The 17,788-nt window shown below is 45.7% G+C and overlaps 1 protein-coding gene across 1 annotated transcript; it reads right to left on the bottom strand.

The window, feature by feature from the left end:
* Positions 1–4,684: 4,684 nt before the first annotated feature.
* On the bottom strand, positions 4,685–12,775 carry MIDN (midnolin). The gene is made up of 7 exons (XM_082270503.1): positions 12,493–12,775; positions 10,968–11,055; positions 10,814–10,876; positions 9,195–9,548; positions 8,908–9,043; positions 7,325–7,594; positions 4,685–6,093 (listed from the first exon to the last, which is right to left on the bottom strand). The coding sequence occupies exons 1-7, from the start codon at positions 12,687–12,689 to the stop codon at positions 5,843–5,845; spliced, it is 1,359 nt and encodes a 452-aa protein (XP_082126629.1). The 5' UTR covers positions 12,690–12,775; the 3' UTR covers positions 4,685–5,842.
* Between the last annotated feature and the right edge of the window lie 5,013 nt (positions 12,776–17,788).

The raw sequence follows: 17,788 nt of genomic DNA on the forward strand, positions 1-17,788 counted from the left end.
AAAAGGGCAAATTTTTGGGTATGCATCTGTGCACAGCCAGGGGTTTAGCCACGACCAGATCTGCACCAGCGTAGAGCTCAGAATGCCAAGAGGACACCTTGCCTTAAACACTTGGGTTATGGTGTTGTGCGCAAAAGCTATAGTTCTACCTATATTTGGACCTATGCCCATATACCAAAAATCTATAAAACCCATTTTTCTAGCTTTTGAAGAATTAAAAAAAGCAAATGACGTTAGAAATAAAAGAAAAAAAAAGGTCAGACCAGTTTTGAAACTTGCGACAGTAAAAGGTCTTATTTTGCTCCTGAAGTACTCTCTGATAGCTGCTAGTTTTTAACAAGTTGTATAGTTATTGTGGCAAATAAATTGGTCAAGAAATCTTTAACACCCTAAAGCCCCGTACACACGCAACGATTATCGGCCGACCGATCGTCCGTCTTTTGTCCAGAGTTGTTTTGTTGGTTGGAATGTGCCTAGACTGCACACAAATTTTCTCGCCCAACAAAAATCTACTTCAGAAGTGATGTCATGTGTTGGTTTGTTTTCTTTGTGTTCTTATCTGAGCATGCCCAGTCTTGCTCATAAGATTTTTCCCTGTCGAAATCTGTACTGACTGCACGAAAATCGGCCGTATTTTGACGGCCAACAAAAATTTTATAGTCTGCACACCATATTTTTTTTTTCGGCCAAAAAGTCGGAGTCGGTTGTCGGAAGCATCATACTAACAAGCCGAAAATCGGCAGATCGGACGTTAGACGAAAATTCCCTGCCAATTTTCGATGCGTGTGTACGGGGCTTTAATCCCTACTACTTTCCACACTTAAAGCAGAGTTCCAGCTGTTGACTTTTTAGCATAAAAGGACACTTACCTGTCCAGGGAGCCAGCAATATCGACACCTGAAGTCGACCTATGCAATCGCCTCAGGCGCCGGCGTCCTTAAAGAAAACAGGAAGTGAAGCCTTGCAGCTTCACAGCCTGTTTCCTACTACGGATGCCACGCTGCACTTTCTGAATGGTCCTGCTGTCTTCTGGGACCTGTGTGTGTCTCCCTGAAAGTGGGGAGCACCGCAAATGACGCATGTCAGCACAGCACACTTACATGGCAGTGCAAGCGGGTACCAGGTTTGACAGGTATCCACTCCCCCCAAAAAGGTGCCAAGTGGCACCAGGGGGAGAGAATGGGAGGAAGCAGATAAGCTGAGTGTCCACTTTTGGGTGGAACTCCACTTTGAAAAAAAAAAAATGCTCACCCATGTAGAAACCCCTCAATTTATAGGATTTAACATTTTTGTGAATGGCTTTATACAAATCAATGTGCTGCAAACTAGGCAACTTCCAGCAAGTTAATCACTCAATAGCCAATGTTTAAAATAATATACCACTGCTGAGCTCCCTTTCTGAACAATGCTAGTGACCTGGCTACCATAAGGACCCTCTTGGTTCAATACCTGCAAACAATAGGTGCATGGTAACACCAAGCTTTAGAACCCCCCTTAAAAAAAGGCAAAGTCCACATTTCACTGAAGGAAGGAGAAAAAAAAAAAAAAAAGGGCATTTATGATCCTTGTTGCAAAACTTTGCAGGCTGAATTGGAAAAAAATGTTCAGTGGAGCATGGTTGTGATTTCAGTCTTCTGCAGACTCTTCCTCCAGCTCTAGATTTGCCATTACAGAGCTTGTAGGAAGGGTCAATAGACAAGTGCAGTGGTCACCACACTCATGTTCCATTGAGAAGTACAAGTCAGTCTGCAGCAGTGGCAGACGGAACTTGTAGTTCGTTCTTTCACAGATCTCTAAATAACACAGCTGTGCACACAGAGCCCCAATATTTTTAAATATGACAGCAGCTATAGGTGAAAAGAACCCACACACAGGCAGTTTGGGGGATGGGGAGTTCCATTTGCACCATGTGAAACCCTAAATCTGGACTTGCAAAAAAAAAAAAAAAGAGTTTGCCTTTAAACAGAATTGGAACTTTAACATTCATCTCAAGCTACAACCCCCATAGTTTTGTCAATCTCATCCACTTATGTGTGGCTATCAGGTATATACACTACTTTGGCTAGTGTTTAGTTTGGGATTTGCTTAGGTAAATATAAACTTCATGAAGTTTATTATGCAGAGGATCATTTAGAAAATATTGCATATTTTAGCTTACTTTATGACTGCACTTATGATAAGACTAAAGAAATTTCAACAACCAAAAAGGGACTGAATAAATTCCAGAGTATAAGTGGATTGAAAAGTAAAGAGGTTGCAAAATCACCGGAGGCACAGAGAAGAATGAGGGGAAACCGAAAAGGGTACCTAAAGTAATGAAAACAAGACATTTCTTACATTGGAAGGTTAAACACTACAGACAAATTGATGGTGTATAAGGCACTTAAACACAGAAGCCTGGATACCAAAGGGTTCACCATTAACCTACACAATGGTAAAAAAAAAAAAAAAAGGGGGAGGTAATTCACAACCAAGTCATCTATATATCTACTATTTTCTAGGCCAGGGGAAGCCAAAACCTGGAAACAGCAGCTAGCTGCTTGACCCAAAATAAAGCAGGCATACATTCTAGTTTGTTAGTTGGAAGATGTGGTATGAATTGGATAAGGGGTGGTTTCGAATCCACACACAATTTTTTCTGTTGACGAATAGACCGACTTACTTCACATTGCTGGGGGACAAAGCGGATTAGAGTACACTCAATGTGTCAAAGATAGCCCCAGGCAAGAAATAACCATTTCCAAACCCTACCGGTTTCTATGGACTATACAGATGCTTTCCCTCTATCATTTTTTCTTAAGTATAACATAGATGCAAGATGAGAGACTATAGGAGCATTAGAAAGGAGGGGGGGGAAAAAAAAAAAAAAAAAAAAAAAAAAAACAGAATTACACACATACACACTATATTACCAGAAGTATTGGGTCGTCTGCCTTTATACACACAAACTTTAATGGCATCCCAGTCTTATGCCCCATACACACGTGCAGATTGTCTGCAGACTTACCTTTTCTATGTAGTGCAAGGGCCTGCCGGATTGCATACAAATTGAAAGTGTTTAGGTTTGACCTCCTATTATATGGTTTTGGTAAGTCTGCAGATAATCTGCACGTGTGTACGGGGCATTAGTCCATAGGGTTCAATATTGAGTTGGCCCACCCTTTTCAACTATAACAGCTTCAACACTTCTGGGAAGACTGTCCACAAGGTTTAAGAGTGTGTCTATGGGAATGTTTGACCATTCTTCCAGAAGTGCGGTCAGGCACTGATGTTGAACGAGAAAAGCCAGTCCTGCAGTCACTCTAATTCATCCCAAAGGTGTTCTTTCGGGTTGAGGTCAGGACTGTGCAGGCCAGTCAAGTTCCTCCACCAAAAAAAAAAAAAATCGCTCATCCATATCTTTATGGACCTTGCTTTGTGCACTGTGCATTTGGGGTGGGGTATGGGTTTGTTTTTCAGGGGTTGGGCTTGGCCCCTTAGTTCCAGTGAAGGGAACTAAGACATGGATGAGCTAGTTTGGGGTGGAGGAACTTGACTGGCCCGAGTCCTGACCTCAACCCGATAGAAAAACTTTGGGATGAATTAAGAGTGGAGACTGCAAGCCAGGCCTTCCCATCCAAAAATCAGTGCCTGACCTCGCAAATGCACTTCTGGGAGAATGGTCAAACATTGCCATAGACAAACTCCTAAACCTTGTGGACAGGCTTCCCAGAAGAGCTGAAGCAGGTATAGCTGCAAAAGGTGAGTCAACTCAAAATTGAACAATACGGTCTAACACTGGGATGCCATTAAAGTTCATGTGCGTGTAAAGGCAGGCGTCCCAATACTTCTGGATATATAGACTTCACTGCACACAGAGATAGCACTTGGAACACCAATGCCAATGATCAGTGAACCAAGCTTATTATTATTTTTAAGACTATCCAACCACAAATAGAAAAACACCACAGTACATTGGTCCAGCTACATTTTTCTTTAATTTGGAGAAAATGTCTACCAAGTTTACATTTTTCCTGGTTAGTGTGTTTCCATTTCAGGCTGCATAAGGATATATGCCCCATTATGTCCCCCCTCAGTACTACAAGATAAACAGCATCCCTGGTTATAGGGGGCAGCCCTGAGGTACAAATGTACAAAACCGGAATTTAAAAAAAACATAAGAAAAAAAAATTAAATTAAATAAATATTGCAGCTTCTGTGCAAATGAAGGCTTATTGATTGCACTGAAAGCTCCAGAAGAGCACATACTCCTCAGGAAAGGAGGACATTCCTCATATACAGACTCATGCACTCAAGATTAAGTCACTGCTTGGAACACACTATGGTAAATACATGAGACATGACAGTTTACATATTGTAAAATCTGAATACAGGAGGGAGAAAAAAAAAAATAGGATTTGTAAAAACTGAAAATACTATGAACTGTTGCCCTTCTCAATCAGATTCCATGTCTTATGCTCACTCAGGTTAAAAATTAGAGCAAACATGCAATTAACTGCTAGGCTTAACGGTATTTCCTTTTACTCCAATTTTAGTAAATCAGCACTAAGAACCTAGCAGTAGATCAAGAGGAGTGTGGTTATACTAAGCCCATGCCTTGCCTACTTTCAGGCTGGGTTAAAGGACATTACCAGCCCACTCAACTCAGTGTTATCGAAATCACCGTCAGGATTGGGTAAGCAGTATAAATGGTCAGAGGGGCCCCCGAGTCTGATCTGTCAGTGTTGCAGAATGTCAGTACACACCACCTCTTCCTGCAACACCCACAAGTGAGGGGAGAAGCATACTAACAATTCTCACGCACAGACTGCCAGGAAACATACCTCGTACACAGAACTGAAAGTACGTCACTGTAGGCACAGCAAATGCAAGACAGAAGAGAGAACTAACAGTGCAGAGAAAAATAAAGGGAAGAGATTGTACCAATACCATTGACAGAGCTCGTTTCCCCGACATCAAAAAACAAAATATATACAACTCCAAGAACATTTAATTAAAAAAAAAAAAAAACAAAAACAAAACAACCAGTTTCATTCGATAAAACAGAAGTCCTAAAACGGTTGATCTGGAGACAAGGCAATAAAAATAATAGAAAAAAGTCCAACATGTGAGGTAAATATGATAAAATGTAGAAAGCTTGGACACAGCAAAGGATGCTGCCTCCCTCCCTGCTACTGTCCCCACCACATGAATATTAAAGGGTGGGGTGGATGAGGGCCACAGCATGCAGAACAGGCCAACCCAGAACCAGTCATAGGAGGGACAGAACCCCACAGCATATTACATTGATGCTACATATGACAATAACGGTGATGATTCGGGATGAAGAATTGTAGACAAGTCCCTGGTTATCCCCATCCCACGTAATTCCAAAGTACTAAGTCCCATAGAGGCAGATGTATCCTGAACAGCAGCATGTCTGAGGTTCTGTCCCAGAGCAGGTGAGTTCTGAGAAATATTCCCAGGCCCTGAATGTTCCCTTCTGTGCATTCTTGTGTTGTGTTAACTGGTCCAAGAGTAAGGAGGTTTAATGCCACCTCAAAAAAAACAAGAGAGTGTGCCTTATTGCTTTCACACTCCACAACACAGATACAATCCAAGCCTTTAGCGCTCCCAAATAAAGCGTTTAAGGCAGACAAAATTTTTTAATTTTTATTATTCAAGTCCAAGAAACAAAAAAAAAAAAAACTAAGTTAGCTTGACCGCTTGAGGAGTTTTCCTTAAGTCAACCACAATTTTTTTTTTTTTTTTATCCAATGCTAGTTTTATGGTCCTCCTGGTCTTCACAGCCCCCAGTGAAATTCTCTCTTGGAGAGAACCAAGTAGGATGCTATGGTAGGTCTTATGCCACCAGTTCAGCCTTGACATCCGGCTTCCATAGGGAGTCATCAAAGTCCATCTCCAAGGTGCTTTCTCCACTGGACGTGCTGCTGTCACTGTTGGTCCGACTAGACTTTCTAGTAGGAAGCCCCGGATAGGGAGCTCTGGAGTCTCTCAGTGCCTTTCGCCGCAGTTTCTTTTGATGCATAAGCAACTGCAAACGTTCCACTTTACAGCGAGTGGCCCTGTTTTCTGTTTGTCGCAAAGGGTCCCCTATAGAAGAAAAGGGAATACCAAAGGAAACATTAATGTATACACTCATTTACTAGTGAAATATAATCACAAACCAACCTACACAGCTGATAATACAATGAATGAGTAATATACTTTAGGACTGCAAAATATTGCCAAAAAGTGTCAAACTAAACTAGAAATTGGAAAAAAGGGGGTACGCCACATATTATAGAAACAGGCCCCTAAAATGATGGCCTTTCAGTGAAATGGTTAAAGCAGCATGCGGATTATCAGCTGTACACAGGCCCTGAATATTTTATCATGAAGCTCCCACAGCTTCCTGCTGTATAATGGGATATGCTCACCCCTCCCACACTCAGTTGCTCTTTGTTCTCCAACACAAAACACAGAATGAAACTGGCCAGATGCATGCAGACCCTCCCCCCCCTTCCACCCACACCCTCCCTGAAGGGGGTGGGAGGTCCTACTCTCAGGGTCTGTCTAGTAGTATGCCAACTATGGGAGTTAAAATGTGAGAATGTGCAAGCTGTCTTCCAAACAAGACGATTTTCCCAGAAACTGCCACCATGTCGTCTAGTTTAACACACTGTACCAGAAAGTATGCAGTCATATCGTCCTACTTCTACACCCCCACAATCCCTTGTTGTGAGCATTTATTCCTCCACCCTATTGAGCACACAGATTTTTAACAAGCAGGAAACTAAAAATGCATGCACCCAGATACCTGCTATGGCTATGAGTAGGTCTTTTTTAATCTATTAGCATTTACTTGGGGGAGGAGGCATAGGCTTAATCTTCCAAACACACCTACAGACTAAGGATGGGGGTTGCAATGGCATTGTGAAGTCTTTAGTTTGTAAAAAGGCCTTTGTCAGGGCCACTCCCTCATGCCCATCGGCAGCCAAGTGAACAAACATATGCAGGGGCTCCCACCTCCATGTACAAACAAGGTAACTCCTCATCAAAGTACTGGTCAAAATACAGTCATCCTGTGAGTAGTTGTGAGCAACACGTTTTGGAAAGTTCAAAACGGGGCCACAAACATCTATAGGGCCCTCCTACACAGAAAACAGAGCTTGATATTTTAGTACGGTTTCTTCTTTAATGCAGATCTCATTATTAGATGGGACCTACGTTGAAATGCTATTTATCAGTTAACTTTTTTTTTTTTTTTTTTAAATCCCAGTCTGATGAGTGATCAGTTGATTCTACAGCACATTCAGAGTTCTCGTTTGTGTTAATTACTTACCAATTGGCTTGTACTGGCGAGCTTGGGGCTTGGAATGTTCTGCAGGGTGACTGGTCTGCTGTGGGGCACTGGTTGTAGATGAAGAAGAGGTAGCCTTAGTGGTCTTTGTTTCAGATGCACATTGAGAGTGGCAACGGAGTGCAGTGAGTGAGGGTGGTATGCCCTGGTAGTGGCGGGTAGCGCTTAGCAGGTCATTCAGGATCTGCAAGATTGTACCAATATCCCTGCGCGGTCGCCCTGTACTGTCCTGGCAGTGAGGATGCAAAGTGCCTACATAAAATAGAAAAAGAAAAGGCAATGCGTTTAAATTGTGTAAAAAAAATGGATGGCAATTACACACCTAGGTACCTTTACACAAATGGTAACTAAATGACTTAATACACCCAAAACCTTGACCAGAATTTAAAACTACATCCAAACCACAGTGCTGGAACCTGGGTACTAGAGCCCCCCCCGTAAAGTTTGACTGGCAAGAGTTACTGGACCTAGCATGCACTATTTTAGATGAAGGGGAAACCTGTCCAAGCCATTGGGTATAGTAAAGAGGATAACCGGTTAACCCCAGCATTTAGAGCCAGTTCACACTGGGGCAACTCAAATTATCCCCGACTTTGAGCCGCTTTGCATTGCGGCTTGCAAACGACTTCTATAATAGAAGTCAATGCAAGCCGCTTCGATTTCGCCCCAAAGTAGTGCAGGAACCTTTTTCTAAGTCGGAGCGACTTGAGTCACTCTGATTAGAACGGTTCCATTGCACAGAATGGAGCACGACTTGTCACTTGTCAAACTACTGTTGATAAAAGTATGCTGAACACAGAACAGGATGGCTGGAAACGGCTTGATATTATTCTACAAAAATGTTGCTTATACCAAACAAATTTGATATGGGCCAAATCTTTTGCAATACTTGTGGTCTGGCTGCTAACTTCATTCAATGCCTTCAGTACCTTGAACCAATAACCTAGAACAAGTATGTAGAAGTTTGCCTTCCTGATTCACTGGTTGCATGCTTGCACCAAGTCAGTGACTCAAAGTATTGAGACAACTGTCCTGCATCAGTAAACAGAGGCTACCATTACCAACCTCTTCAATGGAATTGAGATTCTGAATATTTTATTAATCCCCAATTTGCTTTTGGGATAAATCAAGTGTTCCAAATCTCAATTCTAATGAAGTGGTCAGTTATGACAGTCTCCTAATTTCTCCCAATGCAGGTTTTCAAACATACTACATAAAATCAAGATCTCACGACTTGCTAAGGCATATACGCCGATAAACGTAAAAGTCCATGGTTTTGTTGTATACAATTCGTAAGTTAAAATACAATAAATAGAGATCACGTAGTGCAGAAAACAGAGCAATGGTTTACTCATTTTTAATCACGATGCCTTGATACAGGAATAAAAGGTCTTCCTGCCAGCACAGTCCCAGTTTAAACAATAGAGGGCAGTCCTTTCTGCATTGTCGGTATTATTAAGTATTACTCATGTGTTCAGTGTTTCTCCAGCGTGTATCAGCAATATGTTGCAGTTCAGTTTCTGGACAAATTAATTGTTCTGTATTAAAAAAGAGCAAGTGCTTACCCGAAAAGGTCCCTGAGAAGACACCAGGAGCATGGTTGACAAAGCTCTCTATTACGGCCCCAGGCTTTCGAGGTCGTCCGGGTGGAGAAGGACTAGACCCTTCACTACTCTGACTATTTCTACTGCATTGTACCTGCTGAATAAAGGCAGAAAAAAAAGGTTAAAAATAGAACAGTGTCCATATAAGAGTGGTTTATGTTACAATCAGACAAAGGCATTAGAAGCCATTATCTTGACATTAAACATTAATAAGAAAAATAAAGTTAAAAACGCCCAAGTATGCTTACCTCTGTACAGGGTGATACAGTCACACCCTCTCCACGTGAGTGGAAGATACTGTTGGTAAGGGAAGAGGTGTGGGGTGCATTGCAGTGCGTGGATGTAGCTGGTGCTGATACAGAAGGCTGGGAAGAACCCTGTGCACAACCTGCTAGCCTGGAGAAGGCAGGGGCCGCACTTGTATGTAGAGTGCGAAAGTGAGGGGCCGAGCTGTGTTCTGCTCCTCTGGTAAATAAATGGCGATGCTGAAGGTGAGACCCCCCTGCTTGCTGAGGAGCCAGCTGGAGTTGTACAAACATCATGTGATCGCCAACACGAAGGGCTAAAGTGAGGGGGGATCGTCCAGACAAGAAGTCATTCACCTAAAAATAAAAGCAAATTGCACATAAATTCAGTAGAACTAAATCTCTACCTTACGTTCGATACAAAATACACTCTTAAGAAGAGCACTAAAATGGGATGTATTTACAGCTAATATAGTAACCAATAAAGTAAAATGACCATATTAGATCATTTGTACCATTTTCAACATTCACTAACAAGTACTTCAAAAACCACACCACCGACGTGACTCGTGTATAATAAATTATTGTGTAGCAGTTTAAAAAAGGAAAAAATAAATCCCCTACGGATTTCATTCCCCACCCCAGCAGAGCACTCTTTTTACTCGTGGTTTCTTCAATCAGACAATCAAACTCCCTTCTAAACTAGGGCCAATTGAGGTAGGATTCAGTTAACCTACCGATAAACTGTTAACACATGAAATCAGTATTAATGGAACAATCTGTTTCATCAGATGGGTGAGGGACCCTGGCAAACAGTCTACATCTAGAAGGTGGTTTATGACAACCTACTGATCCAGAGCTCACAGAAAACAGGAGCTGCACAGAAGCAGTGCACCATCACGACTCAATCATACAAACATTCATGCATTCAGCTCCCCTCCCCCACGTCACGACTCTCCCCCAGCCATCACCACCCCCGCATCACTGGACAAAGAGCAGAACATTAACCCTGTGAGAGCTGCAGACAATACAAAACAGGCTGTCTGACAGGTACAGGATGTACCAGATTATATATATTAAAAAAAAACCCACACACACACAAATCTATGCACACAGCCACTCTCCCAGTTTTATCAGTCTGCTCTCTCTGACTCACCCCCTTCCAGCCCACGCCTGCAGGAACAGCTAAAAATAGCAGAGTCCAGCAGGCAGTCGAGAGAACAAGGCCAAGGGAGGAGGAGGAGGGGATCTCTCAGGTACAGAAATGGGAAGGATTTGTAGGGTGGGAAGCTGAAGGGAGGTCCAAAGTGCAAAGACACATCAAAAGCTTTCGTAAAACAAACCAGAAGCCTAACGTACGCAAAAGGCTGATCTAAAACCCCAGCAAGCAAAATCGCAATCACACAATATTCCTAAGGCAGTATGCGGCTTTAAGAAACTAAGTAGCAGAACTACACAAGGGAGGGGATAGGAAGAAAAATGTCACCACCTCCCAACACCATCTGATTAGCAACCAGTTTGTTTGTCTGTAGGAGAGGCATGATCTGCGTCAGAGTGCCTGGTGACACCACACCGAATAAACCCACTTCCCCGCACCCCTCCCCACTTTTCTAACTAGTCACCTGTGACTCCGTCAGACTCTCCAGGGCTTGCATCACAGACTGCTCCGGGCGGGACATCTGGGACTACAGAAAGAAAAAGAGAGGCTTGTTAGCACCCTACATGGCTTTGTCCGACCACCTCTGGCCTCACAACACATTAGATCAGTATCCTTACCATGAGTCCCGCTTCAACCGTAGGAAGGAGTGTTAGTCGGCTCCCGTCTGAAAGCCCCAAATCCTGAAGTTTTCCTGAGCTCAGCGGCCTGTAGGGAGCAGAAAGCTTAGGGATAAGACAAACATTCCAGAGGAAATCTCACAGCAGGCACACAGGAACACCACCTAGTTTGGGCGAAACAGTAAAGCGTCACGTTGGTGGCAATTAACGGGTTATGACTAGGCCACTTTGGGTGTGGGGTTGGAGGGGGTGGAGGTGGGGTGAGAAGTTGTGATGATGTCATCAGTGCCTGTGAGCACTTACTGGAAGTGGGGGTAGCTGGGGCCATCCTGGGGAACAGACAACACGGCATATCCTCTCTACGGAAAAGGAAATGCCTCTTTGTTGAGCTAGAATAATCACCGGCTAGATTGGGAAAAAAAAAAATATCTGAAGAGGCACAGCTGATGGGAAGGGTTATGGAGTAGACGGGACGGGGCCAGGGATCTGTAAGAACAGGGATCAGTGAATACAGGGATCTGTAAGAACAGGGATCAGTGAATACAGGGATCTGTAAGAACAGGGATCAGTGAATACAGGGATCTGTAAGAACAGGGACCAGTGAATACAGGGATCTGTAAGAACAGGGACCAGTGAATACAGGGATCTGTAAATACAGGGACAGGGATCAGTGAATACAGGGATCAGTGAATACAGAGATATGTAAATACAGGGATCGGTGAAGACAGGGATCTGTAAGAACAGGGATCAGTGAATACAGGGATCTGTAAGAACAGGGACCAGTGAATACAGGGATCTGTAAGAACAGGGACCAGTGAATACAGGGATCTGTAAGAACAGGGACAGGGATCAGTGAATACAGGGATCAGTGAATACAGGATCTGTAAATACAGGGACAGGGATCAGTGAATACAGGGATCTGTAAATACAGGGATCAGTGAATACAGGGATCTGTAAGATCAGTGAATACAGGGATCTGTAAGATCAGTGAATACAGGGATCTGTAAGATCAGTGAATACAGGGATCAGTGAATACAGGGATCTGTAAGAACAGGGATCAGTGAATACAGGGATCTGTAAGATCAGTGAATACAGGGATCTGTAAATACAGGGATCAGTGAATACAGGGATCTGTAAGAACAGGGATCAGTGAATACAGTGATCTGTAAATACAGGGACAATAGAGGACACTAGGATACAGCTGATCACCCTCTTTGGACATGGAGCTTGTCCTGTGTTAATGGTTGGGAGGCAGCCATAGTGGGTCTTAGTAGACAAAGACCTGTCCCCCCAGTAGGAGGGGGGGGGGGGGCAGAAGAACAATAGGGCACACTGCAGGGTCACCCATCAAATCACATACTCCTCTAGCTACCAGCCTCCCACACACAGATTTACTAAAATCTGAACAGCTGTGCGTTGCAACCAATCAGCTTCCAGCGTCTGCTCGCTCGGTTAAGCTTTGAAAACAGAAGCTGTAAGTTGATTGGCTGTCACGCACTGTTCCCCCCTCCCCCTTCGCACTTACGTTTCCCGGTGCAGCAAGGTGAGCCGCTCCTTGGGCACCTTCAGCCGTTGAGAAATGCGCCGCTTCAGTCCGTCCACCGTTTCCTCAGCCGGTACGGAAAGTTCATAGCGGGTCCCGGTGGTGCTGTGGACGTGTAAATTCATGAGAGCCTCTCGGTCTCCGTTGGTAAAGCCCCGGGCATTAAGCTGCTGCTCCATCCGGGGAACGTTCTCCGACTCCGCTGAGCTCCGGCGTAAAACTAACACATAAAGTTACACGAGCCTCCCTCACCAGAGCTGCGCCGCTCGGCCACGCCTTCTAACCAATCCGAACGCCTTCTCACCTCCCCCACGTGGCGATAACGTGACCCCCCTTCCTTTGTGACGTCTCTCCAATCAACGTTGCGCCTACGAAGAAGCATTCCGTCGTGCCCCGCCCCGCTTTCCTGTGGCCGCGCCCACCCGGCCATTCATAATAAATTGGATTTCTAACAAAGAGATGCCGGAGACACGAGAGGTGGCGGTGCGCCCGCCGGGGTCCGGGGAAATTGTAGGAGGACGCTGGGTTTTTAATTTCACAATGAACAGGATGGAGGGGCTTCTCAGGAAATGTGACTGAGCGAAAAGTCATCTATAATAGGGGGAGCAGGGTTATCCACCTTGTGTAACCTTCCAGGGCCATGGCTGCCTTCCAGCTCTGTGCCATGATGAATCATCCAGTCAGTAAGGGCACGATTTTCCTCAATTGTTCACATACACATTCCTCTTCCAAAGCCTGACTTCTCCGTCTCTGGATTGGTGGCCATAGATGCGTCAGACAGCCATCGGTTTATTTTCCCATTGATCTCTCCTGATAGGAATAATCAATCTAGAGTCCACAACCCCTCCAATCGATTACACACACGTGGGGAAGTAGGTTTAGATCAATAGAAGATCGGATTGTAAGTGATCGATCTCAGTGGCGTCACTATGGGGGCGCGGAGGGTGCGGAATTAATTTTTTATTGTCCCTGTCATGCCACAGCCATACAGCCGAAGGCCTTTTTCACACGGCCTGTCTGATCAGGTCCACCTGTCAGTTTTCCAGGCAGACCTGATCGGACCCTCCAGTCTCCTCTATGGAATGGTGGATGTCTGCTGACAACCGCCACCATCCAATTCTGTGTGCCAAAAACAGACAGATGGTGGTCCTATTTCTCATCCATGGCATCAGATGTAAATGGACCATAGAGGAGAGCAGGACTGTGTCCATGTTCTCTCTGCATAGGGGAGTGGACAAGACCTGTCATCCACCTGCTCAGCTGGGGATTAGCGGAGAAATGCCCGATGAGCAAGCGGATTCCGCTTAGCGAAGGTGCCCATATGAAAGGGGCATAAGGTGGCATGAGTTACTGGATCTCCTATCACTCCTACCTTGCTGCACTGTCCTTCCCTAATGAGCCACTGCAGTGGTGTATTTAGGTTTTGTGCTGCCCTAGGCCTGACTAAACTTGTGCTCCCCCTAATTTAAATATGCCACACCCCTTCCTTCCCATAGGTTCAGCCTCATTAGTGCCCATCAGTGCAGCCTCATTTCTGCCCAACAGTGCAGCATATCAGTGCGGCCTCATCAGTGGCCATCAGTACAGCATCATCAGTAGCCACCAGTGCAACATATCAGTGCTGCCTCATCAGTGGCCATCAGTGCAGCCTATCAGTGCCCATCAAGGCAGCATATCAGTGAAGCTTATCAGTGCCTCCTCGTGCCCATCAGTGCTGCCTCATTAGTGCCCATCAGTGCAATTTATCAGAAACCACCATTGGCAGCACAAAACCTAAATACACCACTGGGCCTGCGGTGTCCTCACCGGCCGGTATTATCATACCAGGAGGTAGCAGTGTGACCGCTTTATGGGAGTGTCAGACTGATTTGCCTCCTGGACCCTTCCCTCTGGCCCAGTTCACCCCATAAGACTGACACTATACTAAAAGTGTAGCGCAAGCCGGCGGGGACCCTTTTCTTGCGGGAGTCGGGAGGAGGCTGTTTTTTTTTTTAATGCAGGGTGCAGTTTTTTTGCTGCCCCCCTGCAAAGTGCTGCTCTAGGCCCGGGCCTTGTTGGCCTAGGCCAAGATACAGCATTGAGCCACTGTCTATCACACCATCAAGCAAAATACACACGGGCCGAATGCTGGGCAACATCAAGCAGCTCAATGAAAACTGGCCGACATTTGGCCTGTTTGTATGGCAGGCGGTCCAACAGAAGCCGGTGTTCTGCAAAAACTCTGACTTGCCAAATTCTCCAACAACGTTACGTCCGGTGAGTGTACACCAGGAATAATTGGAGATTTCGACCACTTGGTGTTTTCACACAACACCGGTGTTCTATCAGAAAACCATACCCCATCAGAATTCCATACCTCCGTCATTTCCGGTGCGGAGCAGCTGTGGCTTCGTCATGCACCAGCTGTAGCCGCGTCACACACCCTAGTGCGCATGCGCGTAATAGGTAGGGAATTTAGATAACATCGTAACTGATCATGCAAAAGTCCTAGTGCGCATGCGCACCAACGTGTCGGGCAGCGGCATCTCTTCTACCAGACATCCATCCGATCTCCATGCCCCACAGTGCACTGACCCGACAATCGGATCTCAATGCCCCACACTGCACCGACCCGACAATGGCACATAGCTGTCAAATGGACAGTGGGCGTGCGCATGGGGGTAGGGAATAGGATTGTCCCATTGTCGGGTCGGTGCAGTGTCGGACCGATGCAGTGTGGGGCATGGAGATCGTGTGCATGTTTGTCATAAGAGATGGCGCGACCTGTTGGTGCGCATGCGCACTAGGACTTTTGCCTGACTCGTTGCAATGTTATCAAAATTCCCTACCTAGTCCGTGCATGCGCAGTAGGACTTGTGACGCGGCTACAGCTGATGCATGACGAAGCCACAGCTGATCCGCAACCGGAAATGACGGAGGTATGGTTTACTCATAGGGTATGGTATTCTGACAGAACACCGGCAGCCTATACACTCTGTTAGATGCTATAATTAGTGAAGATTGCTAGTCTACCCGCTAGTAACCAAAAACATGGCCGCCTCCAAGGCCATGATAACTAGCCGGCGGCCTAACAATCTGCACTAATTATAGCATCTACCGGAGTGTTTAGGCTGCCGGTGCTGTGTGAAAACACCAAGTGGTCACAAATCTCCAAATATTCCTGTTGTACACTCACCGCAAGTAACGTCATTGGAGAATTCGGCAAGTTGGAGATTTCGGCAGAACACCAGCCATTCAGCATGTGCAAAAAAACCTGGCTCCTAACTTTTTTAGCTGGCTAATAGATTCAAAGCAAAATTGTCAAGACCTGGCTTAAAGTGTTTGTTACCCCAACATTACATAATCCTGATATGTGACTGCTGTGCTATGCACTTCTATGAAAAAAGTATCCTGCTCTCTTTGTATTGCTTCCTTTGTGTGAAATCCCTGGTGTTCCTGCCAGTCCCTCTGCTGTCCTATTGAAAACTGACCACGCTAAGCAGGAGAACACACCATGGTCAGTTCTCTAACTGTGCTGGGAACTCAGCCTGCTCTCCTCCAATTCTCAGACTTGTCCTGACCTGCCCCCCCCCCCCCCCTGCACAGCCATTCACTGGGAAGCTCAGTGTTCTGCTTCTCCTCCCACCAGCTCTTATGCAGCTGAGAACAGAGAGAATGTGATCACTTATAAAAAAAGGGAAACAAAAGATATCTATAATTTAAAACACACATTTTTTTGTCTTTCATTTCTATTTGAAACTAAATGGGTTGTTTTACTAGGTGATCATTTAAAAACACTTTACCTGTGTAGCATTGGGCAGCTTTCTGCAGGACTGTGCTGCTGACTCAAATCATCGCAGCCACAATATGTTAACATCTGTTGCAGCTTAAGTGGGGGGAAAGGTGTCGAGCGGCAAAAATTACACTTTGGTTCCCCTGGGTTACCATTAGCAACTGACAGCAGATACACGGCATTAAAAGTTATTGGCTCAGACAATAATCAGTCCAGAAGATTTGTTTTTTTTTGTGTTTTATTTAGAATTGGAATAGGAGAAGGGATGAGTGTGATACTCCAACTAGTAACTATGCACAATTCTGAGGACAACTGACTGCAGAATGCGGCAAGGCCGCTGCTTCACCCTGCCACTGAAGTGCAGTTAAATTGACCGTTCCCGTTTGAATATTCTCTTCAGGGTTAACAACTTGGCACCCCCTTTTCGCTCACTGCCTGTGTGCTGACACCCTTCCACTGACTCTAGCCACTGGAGTGGTCCCCTTGCTGGGCAGACCCATTGGCAAGCTCCACTGTACTCACGGACACTGTTTTCCAGAGTTTCTCTACCTTCACCTCCACAGTCAGCTTCACTGGACCTCTGGGTTCAGCCACACCACTGGTTCACTAGTCCGACTTCCTACGACCACCCTCACAGCTGCAGAAGAGGAGACAGCAGCTGAAGAGGAGAGAGCTGCCACCCTCCTTCAGGGACCTGGCTTCCCGCCCAAAGACCCCCTGTCCAGGGGCAGACTGGCAATTTTCAGCCCAGGGAGCAAGTACAAACCAGAGGCCCATGGTGCAGTGACTCGGCCCCCCTCCCACTCTCCTTTTCCCGTCCTCCTTCTGACCCCCTTTCCAGGCTAAAGACCTGCTCCAGGTACTCTCTACTCACTGGCTGAATCTGGATTCCCAACCTGGCCAGCAGGGGGCAGTTGGGGGGAGCTGGGACAGCTTGGTTGGGGATGGCCAGGGGAGGAGAGTCCCCAGTGGGGCATTGAACCGGGCTCTGCTCAGACAGTTTAAACCATCTATGCTGGGGAGGGAGGCCTGCACTCTGTGCCTGTCTTCAACCCGCACTCAGTAGGTCAGTGGAAGAGACTTTTTATTTCTCTTCACCAGGAATCCTTTAGACATGTCTGTGGCAGAAGCGGTGCAGCCTATTTACAGGACATGAGAGCGGCCTAGGGGGCAATTGCCCCCCTGGCCCAGTCCTCCCCTGCCCCTGTCACATGTACCCTTGGCTTTTATAACGTATCCCAGGATGCACCACTGTTTGTGCTAACCCACTGAGATAGTCACAAAAGGCTGTGTGTCACTGGCTGGGTTTCCTCCACTGTCCAACAGGCTCCCCTATTGGATGCAGTGGGGACACTCCCTCAGCCCAAATGAATCACACTCTGGACACATGCAACAGGCCAAACTATTAATCAGGCTCTCCTGATAAGCAGACAGAGCAACTATACTTTTCCATCTGTCTGCAGGATTGGATGAAAACGGACAGGCATCCGATTTCCCATAGAGGAG

Source organism: Pelophylax lessonae (genome assembly GCF_965119305.1).
Source record: "Pelophylax lessonae genome assembly, chromosome: 1".
Taxonomy (NCBI): Eukaryota; Metazoa; Chordata; class Amphibia; order Anura; family Ranidae; genus Pelophylax; species Pelophylax lessonae.

Excerpts from the sequence above, each read along its gene's own strand:
- MIDN (XM_082270503.1), bottom strand. The coding sequence starts at position 12,689 with ATGGAGCAGCAGCTTAATGCCCGGGGCTTTACCAACGGAGACCGAGAG. Across the intron at positions 11,056-12,492 it reads ACCTTGCTGCACCGGGAAAC|GCCGCTGAGCTCAGGAAAAC; the intron begins GTAAGTGCGAAG and ends TGCTCCCTACAG. Across the intron at positions 9,044-9,194 it reads CTGTATCACCCTGTACAGAG|CAGGTACAATGCAGTAGAAA; the intron begins GTAAGCATACTT and ends GCCTTTATTCAG.